The 14,454-nt window shown below is 33.7% G+C and overlaps 2 protein-coding genes across 2 annotated transcripts in view; one reads left to right on the top strand and one right to left on the bottom strand.

Annotated features, from left to right (window-relative positions):
- The window catches only part of LOC122524230 (cytochrome P450 4C1-like), a 37,259-nt gene extending 35,005 nt beyond the window's left edge, over positions 1-2,254 (bottom strand). Inside the window, exon 1 of the mRNA XM_043646370.1 lies at positions 2,237-2,254. Within this exon, the coding sequence (XP_043502305.1) occupies positions 2,237-2,254 (18 nt within the window). The remainder of the gene's footprint in view (positions 1-2,236) is intronic.
- Positions 2,255-3,581: 1,327 nt separating this feature from the next.
- LOC122524229 (cytochrome P450 4V2-like) lies at positions 3,582-13,279 on the top strand. The gene is made up of 12 exons (XM_043646369.1): positions 3,582-3,694; positions 4,337-4,401; positions 10,701-10,795; positions 11,042-11,132; positions 11,390-11,572; positions 11,649-11,718; positions 12,054-12,115; positions 12,221-12,327; positions 12,407-12,475; positions 12,579-12,753; positions 12,852-13,028; positions 13,116-13,279. The coding sequence occupies exons 1-12, from the start codon at positions 3,582-3,584 to the stop codon at positions 13,277-13,279; spliced, it is 1,371 nt and encodes a 456-aa protein (XP_043502304.1).
- The last annotated feature ends 1,175 nt before the right edge of the window (positions 13,280-14,454 follow it).

The raw sequence follows: 14,454 nt of genomic DNA, 5'->3' as shown, positions 1-14,454 counted from the left end.
ACCACCACCACCACCACCGCTACCACTACCACGTTTCTTCTTCCTCTTCTTCTTCTTTATCTTTCTTCTCTTTCGGGCCGATTCCCGCGCCCCTTTAAAGAAACTTTTAATGTAATTGCCGGAGGACGTGAAAACCACTGATACCGTTACCGTTACCCTTGCCACGGAGAAATCCGATCCGTGGAAATAAGTGGAGATAGCGTTCCTTCGAAAAGATTTTCACTACTACTACTATTACTATTACCTATAATACCAATGGGAGTATCAGGATCTTTCAAAACCTTTATGAGTCAAGCTTTCGTATTTTCTAAGATTTTTATACTTTACTCGGAAGTAAAAAAATTCTTTCTATCCGTTTCCTAGAGAAGTTTGATTTTTAATTTATATTTTATTTTATTCGAGATAATATATTGTTCATTTAGGTTAATGGTCGAGTTATTTGGAACATCGGTACACCGAAGGTTATGTTTTACGAGTGTATTTATTCAGATCTTGATAATGAAAATCATTTTCTTACGATAATTAAACTCCAATTTGTTTGTAATAACATGTATTGTAGTTACCATTTAAGAAAAACGTTCAACTATAATAACACGCTAGGAATGCAACATCCCTAGGACTTGTTAAGCTCCATCTGCAATTCATTCCGGACGATATCACTAGTGGAATCGGTACGATCGCAAAGACGGTATTATAAACGATACATTGGAGTCGTCATTTATTAACTCAAATGACCGAACTACCTAACGCACACCAAATAACACGTATATACACTAATATACACTAATATATAGGAAGTTCCGATAGGTACATTTAACAGTGGCACTATCAACGGTAGAAGCAGCAGGAGCTGTTGGAAGAGGCCTCGGTGAACGGAACTACCGAAATGCTTCTAACGATATTATTACGCGGTTCATTTAAGTTAGATAACAACAACTCCATAACGTGAAGCAGCAGCAGCAGCAGCAAGCAAGCCAACCAACCAACCAACCAGCCAGCCAGCCAACCCAGCCCAGTCAAGGTAGCGTCCTACAATATCCGTTACATCTCTAGCCTCCAGCCTAATTACTTCTTGGTCTCCAGCACCGATATCAACACATACACACTCATACGTGGATCTCGATCTCTTGAGGGTGCAACTAGTAGGAATATTTCTCGAGGTAAGGTCCACTAATATTGTTAAACATCTTGTGACGTCCTGCAACGCTTATAATTTCTTGATATTATTTTTTCCTTTGTAATATTTAAATTCTCTTAGTACTTTTCCACTACGTGGCATACCAGGAAACCTCCTCTCCGATTTCTTACACGTGTGCGACCTATTTGTCCTCTACGGCAGTGCACGCGCATTCCAAAAGTACAATCCAGACGTAATCTTAGATATACATCTGCTGGACGTTAGAATAAGTAGGGCGGATGTACGTGACTGCAACATTGATCCTGTCAGCAGAAAACAAATATTCTGCGAAAGAGTAAAGCTAGAAACTATGGGTGCCGGAGCGACCCAATTAAATAAAAAACTTATTAATTGCTGCAACTGCGCGAATGATGCGAGTGCAGCCTCCACCGGTGCGACTTCTTGGAATGCTCGTGGAACTGCTTAGGATTGCGGAATGCACCCGTGGGAATGGGTGCAAGCGAACCCCCACCAAGGTGAATATAGGCCTATATAAGGAGTTTCTTTTTGATCTGTGTTCTAGTATCTGGATCTTAATCGGTCAGTCTTTATTGACAAGTGTTTTAGTGCGTTAATTGTCTTACTTTGTGCAAGGTACTATCGAGTCTTATTATTTTGAGTCTTATAGAATTATTGAGTGTTTAATAAGTTGTGTTCTTTTATTCTTCTTTGTCACAAATCATTTATAGTCAAGATACTGTAAGTTTGTGTGTGAGTTTGTGTGTGAATTTGTGTGTGACTACGTATGCAAAATAATTTTGGCAACTGCCGATCAACAAAGAAACAGCGGAAAAATTTCATAAATCTGATAATTGCAAACCACTCGATAAGAGTAAGCTATTGATTAAATTTAAGGATCGATTATTTTTGTCTCCACACCATTTTTGTAAGTAAATGTTTTCAATATTAAAATATCTTTAGAACCAGAGCTACGGTGAACGGACATTGGCCTTTATTCCTTAAAATCCTTTAAATTCCTACTTGTTTCTCTTAATATTCGCCTATATTTCAATATTCTTTGCCATCTTTATTATTGTTTAACCTTTGGGAAAAACGAACCTGCCTGGTCCCGGTCATACTCGGTGCATGCAGAGTGACCAAAACAGGCTTTAGTTAGTAAGTATAACGTTTTACGTCTTCGGATGTAATAATCTCTTATTTCGAACGATCTAACGATCTACGGCAGACGACAAAGACATTAAATAATTTTAAGAGAGAAGCTACGCTTTACTTTTCCTATAGGAAAAGTACCCTCCCCTTGATACCTTATAGTAGGAAAAGTATTAAAGAAAAATGTGGAGAATGAGAAAAAAGTCCGATGTTCCGGAAAACGATAGTCCTCTTTTCTTCCACCACCATCGCCACCAACACCACCACCACTATCATCACCATCACCCAACATTACTACCCTTCTTCCTTCACCTTCTTATTCTACTTTACCTTACTTTTTCTTTATTTTCTTTTTTATTTCTTATACTCCAGTTTAATTAGTTTCCCAATAATACCCGCTATCTCTCCTGGCTAGTGAAAAATAAAAAACTGCTAGTTAACCTCTTCCTCTTACAGATTTCTATTATATCACTCTGCTTCTAGTTCGATTCGGTTCTTGGATTCTCCGATACGTTCTGTATGATTGCTTTCTCCTCTTCAACCCTCTCTCTCTCTCTCTCTTTTTCTCTCTTCCTTTCATCCTTCAATTTGGAAAGGATAGGAAGGAAGTATCAGTAAAAAGATCGATGGCCTGATATCGTTCCAAAAGCAAACCCCGAACAAAGAAGAAAGATCCGGTGGTGGTTGTAAAGTTGATGTGTTAGAAAGAAGATCAACGTTATCGTTTGAGTGGTATTTTTGTAAAACGAACGAAAGAAACGAAAGAACGAAAGAACGACAATGTCCGGTTATGTCAATCGATTCGTATGAATATTGGCTACAAACATAAGCCACGTCTAGCACCCACCCCCCTCTCCTCCCACCGCCTATGTTGTTCCTCGCGATGATCAACGCGTCGATTTCCAGGCAGATTTCCAAGCAGGAAACGATTCAAGCTCCGGGACCAAAGTCGTATGTTTGTTTTGGAACGGCCGCAATGTCGCTTCGCACCGCCAACCCCTCAACCCCCCAACCCCCGGGACCCTTTTCGGCGCTATCTCGCACCGCACCTACCCCTACCAACCAACCAACCCTTTTCGATGGTGGCCCGGGTGAAAGAGCACCCTTTCGGAGTTTGTGATGCGTGCAGATGGTCGTGCAGAGGGAAATCACGCGTGGTTGCGCTCAACTGCACGGCCGCTGCGTCGAATGCATGTCGACCGCCAAATGCAACCCCTCCCCCTTTTTCGAGGCCCCGCTCTCTTCCCTTCTCTTCCCTCGTCGCAGTACCGACCTACCCCACCCCCCTGACAAAATGTTCACCCAACCGACACCAATTAGGCCAATGATGCTCTCCTACACCGATGATAATGGTAACGTTTTCTCGTCGATGCAACGACCTGCAGGCTCCCAACAACACGCTAAACGGTAAAGAGAGAGATAGAGAGATAAAAAGAGAGTGAGAAAGAAAGGGTGTGAGTGTATGTGCGCGCTCGTGTGTGTATTTCTGTTCGCCTGCTCTGTGAGTGGGGGAGAAAAATAGAGAAGAGTGATAGTTGTTACGCCCCGTGTGAAATGCGTTGAACGTGGTCACCTGAAATTTTCATGGGAATCTGTAGTAGGTGGAAATGAAAAAAGGGAGAAACGGGCAAAGAGAAAGATGGAAAAAAGAGAAATATTTCCTTTTTTTTTTGGTTTTTCTTTTCATGCTACCGTAAACCTTGTTACTTCGATTCGCTTAATATTGATTTTTTAGTAATTGCTCGAGTTTGTAACTAAATTAAATATTCGGCAATTTAGAGAGGTTGATATTGTATACTTTATTATTTTGTTTAAATTTTTATCGATGAATTTGATGTAGGAGTGGTTTTTTTATTTCTAAATTCTAATTTATGATTCAATAGTGAATCAACGTAGAAGTTATTAGGTGGCATATTTACAGTGTCGCTAATTTTGTAAAATTTAATTTCTGTTATTTGAATTTTTGATGCAATAATGATGACAAAGTTTTGAATTTATCGCGTATATATAAATATGTTTTTTAATTTTTATTTATTTTTATTTTTGTAGACATCACACAGAACCATTATATTATTATTTTATTTATAATTTAATCAAATTGGAGGTATATCAAGGTAAGTTGATACATTTTTCAATATTTAATTTTTGAAATATTTGAAATTTTTGAAACGTTTGCCTTAATTAATTATTATAATTAATAAACATTTTGTTAAAATACTCTTAGGCGCTTTTACTTTTCTGCATTTTTTTGGAACGAAAATTTATTCAGAATACTTTGACACGTCATTATCATAATTTCCTAAATTTTCTTTTACAAACAAAAACCAGAGTGATTTTTATTACGAACGATGCTATAAGTTGCATTAGCAAATTATGCTTATAAAAATAGAAAGCACACGCGTATCACCTGTTGCGTCAGATCGAGCCTTTATCGTGCCTTGTCATTTGCCGTGTGTTTTCCTTTTAGCATAAACCCGAGAATATAATACATTCGACTGTGAGTTTTTAACGTTTGCACGGAAAATTTTACTCGGGTAAATGTGAATATTCAAGACACCCTTATAATAACATCACCCTAGTGATTCATTTCGTCTATTCATTTGTGAGTCTAATTCATAAATATTTTTTCTTCGTGATTTCGTTTAAATATTTGATTTAGAAAATAACCAGAAAAAATTCGGAAATTTCCGAATTTTTTGAAGCATGAAACGATTGTTCAAATAAGATAAGGATTCGATTTAATGAATAATATTGAATTATTACAGAATTAGTAAGAAAAGTAATCTAACATTTAGTCTCTTAATAAAAAGAATTAAAGAGTATTATTATCAAAGTTGTCATCAATTCGAGGTAAAACTTATTGTTCGAATCGACTTTGTTCAAAGATCCCATTTTCTAATTGAACTTTTTACTCATCCTACGATAAACTAGAAAATTCTACAAGACGTGCTCTTTAATCAAGATAAGAGTGTCAGTAAGTAATCATCTGTAATGTTCTTTTCCTTTGTCGTTTGAAAGGACAACAAACAGCATTAAAAAGGAAACTTGCTAACTAGTCGCACGATTTATTATACGATTAATTACAAATATTTTTAATGATGAAAAGATTATGCGTCCGTTGTTAGAATGTAAGATGATTTTGAGATTTGGAGTAAGGTTAGGAATCGGTAAACGCGATAAACAAAATTTCTGTACAAAAAAACGAAATTACTTTCCGAACAACCTAATAATTTCTACATACTAGTATGTTGAAAAAATACGTACAACGGTGACACCTTGCCGTTCTAAAATGTTAAAAATATAAAAGAATAAATTTTGTTAGAAATAAAATAAGTAAATTACTTAGCATTTGTGTCTTTGAAACAAGTAAATAGTTTTAAACACACACGCCCCCACACTAATACACAAACACATATACTAAGAAAGAATCATAATTATTTTCGAATATCCATGAGGTGATGGTCGACATGGTAGAGTCGTACCTTTCGATATCAACGAGCCGCGAAATTGCTTTACGCGATCGGCCATTATTCGGGTGAAAATTTTGTCGAGTATCCGAGATCGAGTCGGCGTTTGATATGATACGAATATTATTAATGTTCACTGGCAGTCGAGCACCGTTTGATCTCGCGGATCCTGCAATAATTGATCCTAAAACGGAGGCCCTTTACAACGTTGGATAACAATACGTGATCGTTCATTCGACGGAACATACCACTAACACGTACTCAAATGCCAGGGAACAAACGCGATAAATTTCTCCTGTGCGTTTCGATGCGTTTCCATATATACGTTCGTATCATTCCGCTCGATGATTTTTCAGCTCTAAACCGCACGACCTGTAAATATGTATATTCGAATAACGTGTGTCACGTTAGAGAGTCCAACATACGTTTAAAATATCATCTGGAAACAAAACAATAAAAAAAAAAAGAAGAAGAAGAAAGAATATCATTTAGAATTATCGACAGTTATTCAATTTGAAATAATACAATACCTGTCATCTTTTGTTAATAAAATTACACGATGAAATGTAGTTTGGTATATATGTTATCGGGAAAAATCGAAATTGGAGAATGTCAGGATTCACATGGTCCCTTGGTATGTGTCCGAAATATAAATGTATAAGAATAATCCTAAATATTCGGTTTTTCACCGACGTATTTGGTACGTGAATCTTAACATTTTCCAATTTCAGTCTTTCACGATAATCTAATACAACAGTTATAGATTTTAACAAAAATGAAATAAACGAGACTTTTTCATGCATTACAATTGTTGGATTGCAAAGTGTAAGAACGAAGTACAGATAAAGTACGTAATACAATACCAATGTCATCTCTTGTTAAATATAATTGTCGAATAAAAAGAAAATATTTTGATTTATCCAACAGTTGAATTATGCTTAGAAAAACAAGATTAGCGAAAGACTTCTACATACGTTATAGTTGTAAAGTTGTACATGTTAAGAACGAAGTAAGGATAAAACAGAATAGGAAAGGAAAGTGTCTTCGTCTGGTGGTAGAAAGTTTGAAGTCGAAGACAAGAGAAGTTGGAGAGAGATGCCAAAAAGATAGATAGATGAGAGAGAAAGATAAAGAGAGAGAGAGAGGGAGAGAAATAGATAGTGAGTGAGTGAGTGAGTGAGTGAGTGAATGAGTGAGAGAGTTTGTAAGGGAACGGTGTGCCTGAAAGGGGCGAGTACCTTTTAGGAGCTTAGAGATTACACTTGGGACGAGCTAGTAGTAATGTAGAGGTGAGTCTCGCAGGCGCAAGCCGCCCATTCCCACGAAGGATTCGACTGAACTTATAATACCTACGATGTGGGATCGGTTGCGGCACGCTCGAATCCACCCCTTGGTTCCACCCTCTTGACACCTTCACCTTTAACGCCATTTTCCCTTCCACTTTTCGCCAGCACACACATTCATAATTCAATGTCAGATCGGCATTTATAACAATTTTCCTCAAAGCTTGATCGTTTCCTAGCGAGATAAACTTTATCGATTACGTGAGATCTGAAAACTGGCTCGGAAAACGCGTAAAAAGGCGACCTTCCTAATCTTAAATCTTGTATTCTAGACTTATATGGTGGAAGGAAAAGGAAAGAAATTAATCAAGCGACATGCTTAACTGTCGAATCTATCACTCGTGTGTGGCAATGTTGTCTTTAATTAAATTGAGTTCTTATAAATCAATTGTCGTTAAGTGAGTGTATAAAAATTCATCATTTTCAAGATTTATTGGCTCCAGCGTCAATCGTCTTTCACATATACGTATTAATTGTCGAAACTTCAAACGTGTTTATCTCAAAACTATATTTGTCAAATCGGCAAGCACTATGATTAAAATAAATTTTGATTAATTAATCTTAGATTTAAATAATATTTTGGTAACTTAATTTTGGAAGAAAATATGTAGGATCTTTTTAGTTACAACTGATTTTATTCGATTTTTTAGCGAAAATGCGATTCACGTACCTCTTAAATATTATGCACGCCTATTTAGCTGTGTCACAACTTTTTTGGTATATTTTTATGCCTTTGTCCTACTTAAGTTTAAAAAATTTAGTTTGCTATATATGTTATCGTGAAAGATCGAAATTGAAGAATGTCAAGATTCACGTGATCGCTTGTCAACACATACCAAATACGTCGGTGAAAAACTGAATATTTAGGTTTATTCTTATACCTTAATATTTCAGACATATATACCAAGGGACACCATAAATATTATATTAAATTATATATATAAGTGTTAATTAATTCAAAAATTTATATATACGAGTAATAAGAATAACAACAAATTTTTAATTAAAAAAAAAAAAGAAAAAAAACAGAGAAAAATTAAAAACAAACATAAAATAAATTTCAAACAATTTCATTTGATCTTACGTAATACGTTTAGCGTTAATGCCTATGAACATGTTGAATAGCAATCTCCGTATTATCGAAGAGTTACACACGAGCGGACACCTCTGATTGATCGGATCAAGTCTCCAATGTGAATAGAAAATAAGAGATAGAAATAAATGAAAGAAGAAGAGTCCCCCTCCTCCTTAGTGTAAAGCAAGGATGCATCAATTCAACTCCAGTTGAAGTAAGTACTTAGTTCTATCGCTTTAATCTTCGTAGAAAATATCTTGTAAATAATCGAAGTAATTATTCGCCTCGTTGAAACTGTGTTGGATGGAATAAGGGAAAATGCGTCGTCGCAGTAAAAGGGATCGTTCCTTTTTGGCTAAAGTTAAAAGGAAACTCGAATAAGGAATATAAAAAGAACGAAACTTATTTCATTTGAGAAGAAGGACATCGAATCGATAACACGACATTGCTTTGTATAATCAAGTTCGAACGCGTTCGCCTTTCGTCAACTACAACTCGTTTAAAGGAAAATTCTCCTGGCGGAAGTCGAGGATCCTCTTAACCGTTTCAAATCGTTTTCCCTCTGTTTCAGAATAAATTATCTGACTGCTATTATTCGATGTCGGATATCATTCACGATGACTCTTTCATTCTCTACCAATTAGTTACTTAATTTGTTCATCCATAATAGAATCGTTCAACGAATCTAATGGATAAGCTTTGCAATTAATCCGGTTGTTTTTCTTTTTTTTCTTTATTTGTATTTAAATGACGAGTAGTCTACCATTTTGTATATTCATCTGTCTCAGGTATCAGAGATTGAAAATAGTCAGGATAATTGGGTTTTGTTTTTGTACCAGTTAAGAGAATTGAAAATATGTTATAGTTGTTATAGTAATGCAATGATTTTTGCACATACTGGTTTTAAGTTCGGTTTTGATAACTGATATGAATTTTATGTTCTATAATTGTTATTTTACGGTTCTGTATCGGTTACGGTTAAAGTTTAGTTTCATACAGAGATCGAACTAGAATTGAAAAATAACGGTTATAGAAACCGGAAAATAATAGTCATAGAAAGTAATAAATATAAAAACAATATAGAGCCGCGAAAAATATAAATTATTGAACCAACAAATAAAGATTATGAAACCGAACCATAATGTTTATAGAACTGATATAGAACCAAAAAATCACAGTAATAGTACCGAAAAAGAAAGTTATGGAACTGAAAAATAAGTTATAGAAACAATACTGAACCGAAAAAAAAGAATTATAGAACCTAAAAAAATTAATAATTATACAATCAACACAGAACCGAAACATAATATTTATAGAATTAAAAAATTGATTGTAAAATTGATATAGAACCAAAAAAATCACAACAATAGAATCAAATAATATCATTTATAAAATTTATTCTCGTTTTCCCGCATTATGTATTTCTAAAAACATAAATACTCTTAACTATTTCAATCAGAAACTATATTATTATAGTTACCAAGCATTTTTGGAAGCATTTGAACCCCAAGTATCTAGTATAGGCTGGTTCTTTAGGTTCTAAGACTATTGTCGTCTCTCTCAACGAATCGCAACAATCCCGGATGGTGTAATGCGCCGAGGAAAGCTTTCTCCACATGAATACACAAATATGCAAATAGCACCGTTAGACGTTTCTCACCTTCGAGCATTAGTCGAGGGTCCTCGCTGGGGTCTCCTTCATCTCTCATACAGTTCTCTTCTCTTCTTTGTGTAATTCAACCTGTTCTTTTATATGGAATATAAAATTAAGGACATTAATTAAAAACATATGAAATTACAGTAGAAAAAAAAATATAATCTTGTCGAATAAATATTTTATTTTCTATTTCATATAATTTCTTCTCTTCTTCTCTTCATCCAACGGGGTCCTATTTAAATGAGACTAGTACTTTTCCTCTTCATGACATACCGGAAAACCTCCTCCCTACTTCTTGCATGTATTCGACTTAATTGTCCTCTAGGACAGTTCACGCACCTTCCAAAAGTGCAGTCCAGGCGAAATCTTAGATTCGCATCCGCTAAATGTTAGAATAAGAAGGGCGGATGAGCGTGTAAGACAATACCAAGTCCGTCAGCAGAAACTGAATATGCTGCGGCGAAATAAAGCTAAAATATAGAAAGAATCGCTTCAAGAGAATTCGTCAAGTATAGAAAGAATCTGCTTGATCGCGAATGGCGGTATCATTGACACGTGGACAAAGTACGCTTTTGATTTTACCTAAATAGGCTTTCGTTTGAAGATTCTTTCCTAGTTTCTGTTAAGATACAAAAGATAAGAGAAGTCGCTGCGGCGTATCAACTTAAAATCTGTTCTTAGCATACAAGAGAAGATCCAGCAATATTTTTAAACTATTTTAAATTGTTTTATAATTTCTAATTTGTTTAACTAAACATGTTTTCTATTACTAAAGTTATTGCTCCAACAGTAATAATAATTCTGTTATCTTATATAATTAAATATATAATAAATAAATTTCGCGAATATAATATGGTAAAAAAATGTTCAGGGCCTAAAGCATATCCCTTGATCGGAAACCTGAATATGTTTCTCGGTGATACAAAAGGTATACTTTTATTTAATATTTATAATATCTATATTTATGTGATTTCAATTCAATGAATTTGTCTTACAATTAGATATAACTGATAAATTAATAAAATCATCTAATACCTATTCGTCGCCGTGGATATTGTGGATAGGCCCAAAATTAATCGTAATCTTGGTAGATCCTGATAGTATTGAGGTAAGATTTATCAAATCTATTGAAGTTCTTTAGAAATGCTTTCCCCAAATTAGATTTTCTTTTATTTCGGGTTTTTTTCTATAAATTTTTTGTTTCCTATTTAGATTCTATCAAAAAGTTCTAACGGTTATGAGAAAAGTTCTCTATATGAGTTTACAAAAAATGCATTGGGTAATGGATTATTTACTGTGACAGGTAAAGTATACGTTCACATGCTTTCTTCTTAATTAATAAAAAAAAAACTATTTATATCTAAATATAATACAGAATTTTTTAAGTATTTCTTCCAGAGGATTGCTGGTAAAAATAGTTTTCTTTTTTTATGATTGCATATAATGTCTACAAACCAACTTATGAGTACATAAGAATCTCTCTTTTTCTATTTATTAATTAATAAATATATTAAAAAACACTATCAAAATTTAAATTAAGACATATTCTCTTATTTAAAGAATCAATTTGGGAAATTCATCGAATTATCTTAAATCCAGTATTCAAAGAACGAATGGTTTCGACTTTTCTGGACTCAATAGTAAAGAATTCAAACAGACTAACTAATAATTTAGAAACTACTAAGGGAAAAAACGTAGATTTTATGCATTACGTACATTTATGTACGCTGGATATAACATATGGTGAGATTTGGAAATTCTGAAAAATATGTATGGAAACATTAAAATTTTCTAAAAATTGTTTTTTTTGTACTGACAGATAGCCTATTGGAAAATGATTTAAATTTGCAGAGCAATCTGGATTGTAAACTTGATGAATATTTGTCAGAGTAATAATTGGAAAAATATTTTTAAATTTTTAATGTAAATTAATATTATTGCATATTCGTCTTCTTATTGTGAATTTTTTTTTTATTTAGAATAATGGATATAACTTTACAAAGAATAATGAAATTCTGGTTACATCCAAATATTATATTTAAATATTCATCTATGGGAAAACGGCTACAAGAATATCTTTCACACTTTAATAAAATAACAAACGAGGTAAAAATACCAACAAACCATTTTTTTTTAATCTTCTAAAATTAACAAAATATATTACTTTGAAATAAAATAATAATTTATTCTCATGTATATAACTTTTATTCTTTAAGATTATAAGGAAAAAAAAGGAGTCAATGAATGAAGATAACTTTACCCAGGAAGGAAAAGGTCCACATGCAAGTAAGAATAAACATTTTAAAAATTATTCTTTTCGCAATGAATTTATGGATAAATACCTTTTATAATAACAATAAATAATATATTATTATTCTCCTCTAAATGAAGGAAAAGGTACCAGTCCATTTTTAGATGCAATATTTAAATCCTTTTACGAGACCGGAGAATATTCGGAGGCAGATATTCGTGATGAAATAAATACAATGGTTTTTGCAGTAAGATGAATTTATTTAAGAGTATGAAAAATTTCTTTTCATTCATTAAAAGTAAAAAACAATTTGTATTAATTTTTAGGGAAGTGATACTGCCGCTACTACACTAACATTTTTATTTTTAATGCTGGCTACGTTTCCGGACATTCAAGTAGGCACAGAGCGCACTTAAGCATTATTAGTTACTATCTTTTAAAAATGAATTATATTTTCATACAAAACTTGTATCATGTATTTGGCTTTTTCGATTCCAGAATCAAGTGTACGAAGAGTTGTACGATATGTACGGCTCAAGCGATCCTAAAGATGTTCCCATTACAATGGAAGATATTAAGAGTATGAAATATTTGGAACGTGTCATTAAGGAAACTTTACGGCTTTTCCCCCCTGCTCCATTTTTTGGGCGAACACTACATAGCGATACAAAAGGTATTTTTACATACAATAAAATATTTTTTGTTTTCTTTTTTTTACATAGACATTACTGTTTTATGTATTAATAATATGTATTTATTTATTTTATTAAGTGAACGACAATGTGATATTACCAAAAAATTGTCAGGTAATTTTTAAAATATTTTCACTTCACCGAAAAGAAAAATATTGGACTGATCCTTTAAGATTTAATCCAGATCGGTTCTTGCCAGGGAATTATAACTCTAAATGTTTTCTTCCGTTCAGCTTTGGGAAAAGAGGATGCTTAGGTAAAAGCACATGTTTATGCATTCTTGAAATAATATTCTAAACAGTTGATCAGCAAAGTATATGTTTATTTAATATTACGTTTGTAGGTCAAATATTTGGCATGACCCAAATAAAGGCAATAGCTGCTACTGTATTGAGAAAATTTATTGTTCAAATAGACGATCCAGTATCAGTTGAAAATGTTGCCCTAAAATTCAGCATTACTTTGACACCAGCTGAAACTATATTCTTGAGATTTGACAAAAGATAATATTTATCATTATTTTCAATACCCCACTTTTCAATTTCTTAATCAAACAATTGTAATAACTAACCGTACAAATAAAAAATAAATTCTAAAAACTATACGTCTCCAGTTTTTGATTAGGATATCGGTATTCGTATTTCTAACTATAAAATATGCAATTTCACAAGTAGACTGAAAAATAAACACATTACAATAAAAATTCAGTATATTACAAAATAACTCGAGTAATATTTAAAGTACTTTTATCGATAAATTGGTTATAATGAGGATATTTGATTTTATTCGTAGAAGTCAAATTATTATATATATGTTCATTTTTAAATGTCATATAAAGTTATTAGTTTTTAATGAGAAGAGTGAGTCTTTTTTCAGCATCTTTGCGGTAAGATTCTCATATCTGCTGTATAACGAGTATTAAAATATATCTTCAATTTATCACAATTGAAGTGTGTTTTTCTGGATCACCTCTTTCCGCCTTTACAACGTGGAAGTGGAAAAAGATAGCATTCCTTTTTCAAACAGTGTGAGAAAGTGAGTGCACGAAAGAGTGCACAGTACGGATATGAATAACCAGCACACAACCGTACAACCACACAAATTCAGTATTACGATTTAAAGTTCTTAAAATAAGATATAATAACGTTGATTGTGGAGAATAGCAAGTTATTGTAAATAACTGGCAGGATAAATAAAAATAAAATAAAAAGTACAAAGGGAGTGTTGTTAAAAATCAAAAGAAATTCCGACCACGAAACGATCGGCAAAGACGGAAGTTCTCGCTCAGAGGCGAACAAACCAACAACGGCTTTGGTGCATCCAAAGGTTAGGAGATAAAAGTGCAAACAGCATGAGTGGCCAAAAAGGATAAGGACGGCGGCACCTGGTACGAGAAAGTCGACGAAAGAAGAGACGAGAGCGACCGTGTGCTCAGCAGCGTTAAGACAAGATAGAGGGAGGGATATTTATTTTGGAAGAAGAAGAAGAAAGAGAAGAAAGAGAAGTTCAATTCGAAGGATAGCAATGAGAAAGATAGAGAAAGAGAGTAGATAAAAAAGGGAAAGAAAAGAAGGAAGAAATGCATCGTGGAAATCGACGATTTCCGTAATCCAGGCACGTCTCAAAGGACGAAAGAAACATGGGAGAGGGAATCTGACGCGTGTACGATGTGCACGCGTGGT

The sequence above is a fragment of the Polistes fuscatus genome, unplaced genomic scaffold (assembly GCF_010416935.1).
Source record: "Polistes fuscatus isolate 324 unplaced genomic scaffold, CU_Pfus_HIC Scaffold7, whole genome shotgun sequence".
NCBI classification, from domain to species: Eukaryota; Metazoa; Arthropoda; class Insecta; order Hymenoptera; family Vespidae; genus Polistes; species Polistes fuscatus.
This window is presented reverse-complemented; position numbering and strand designations above follow the sequence as displayed.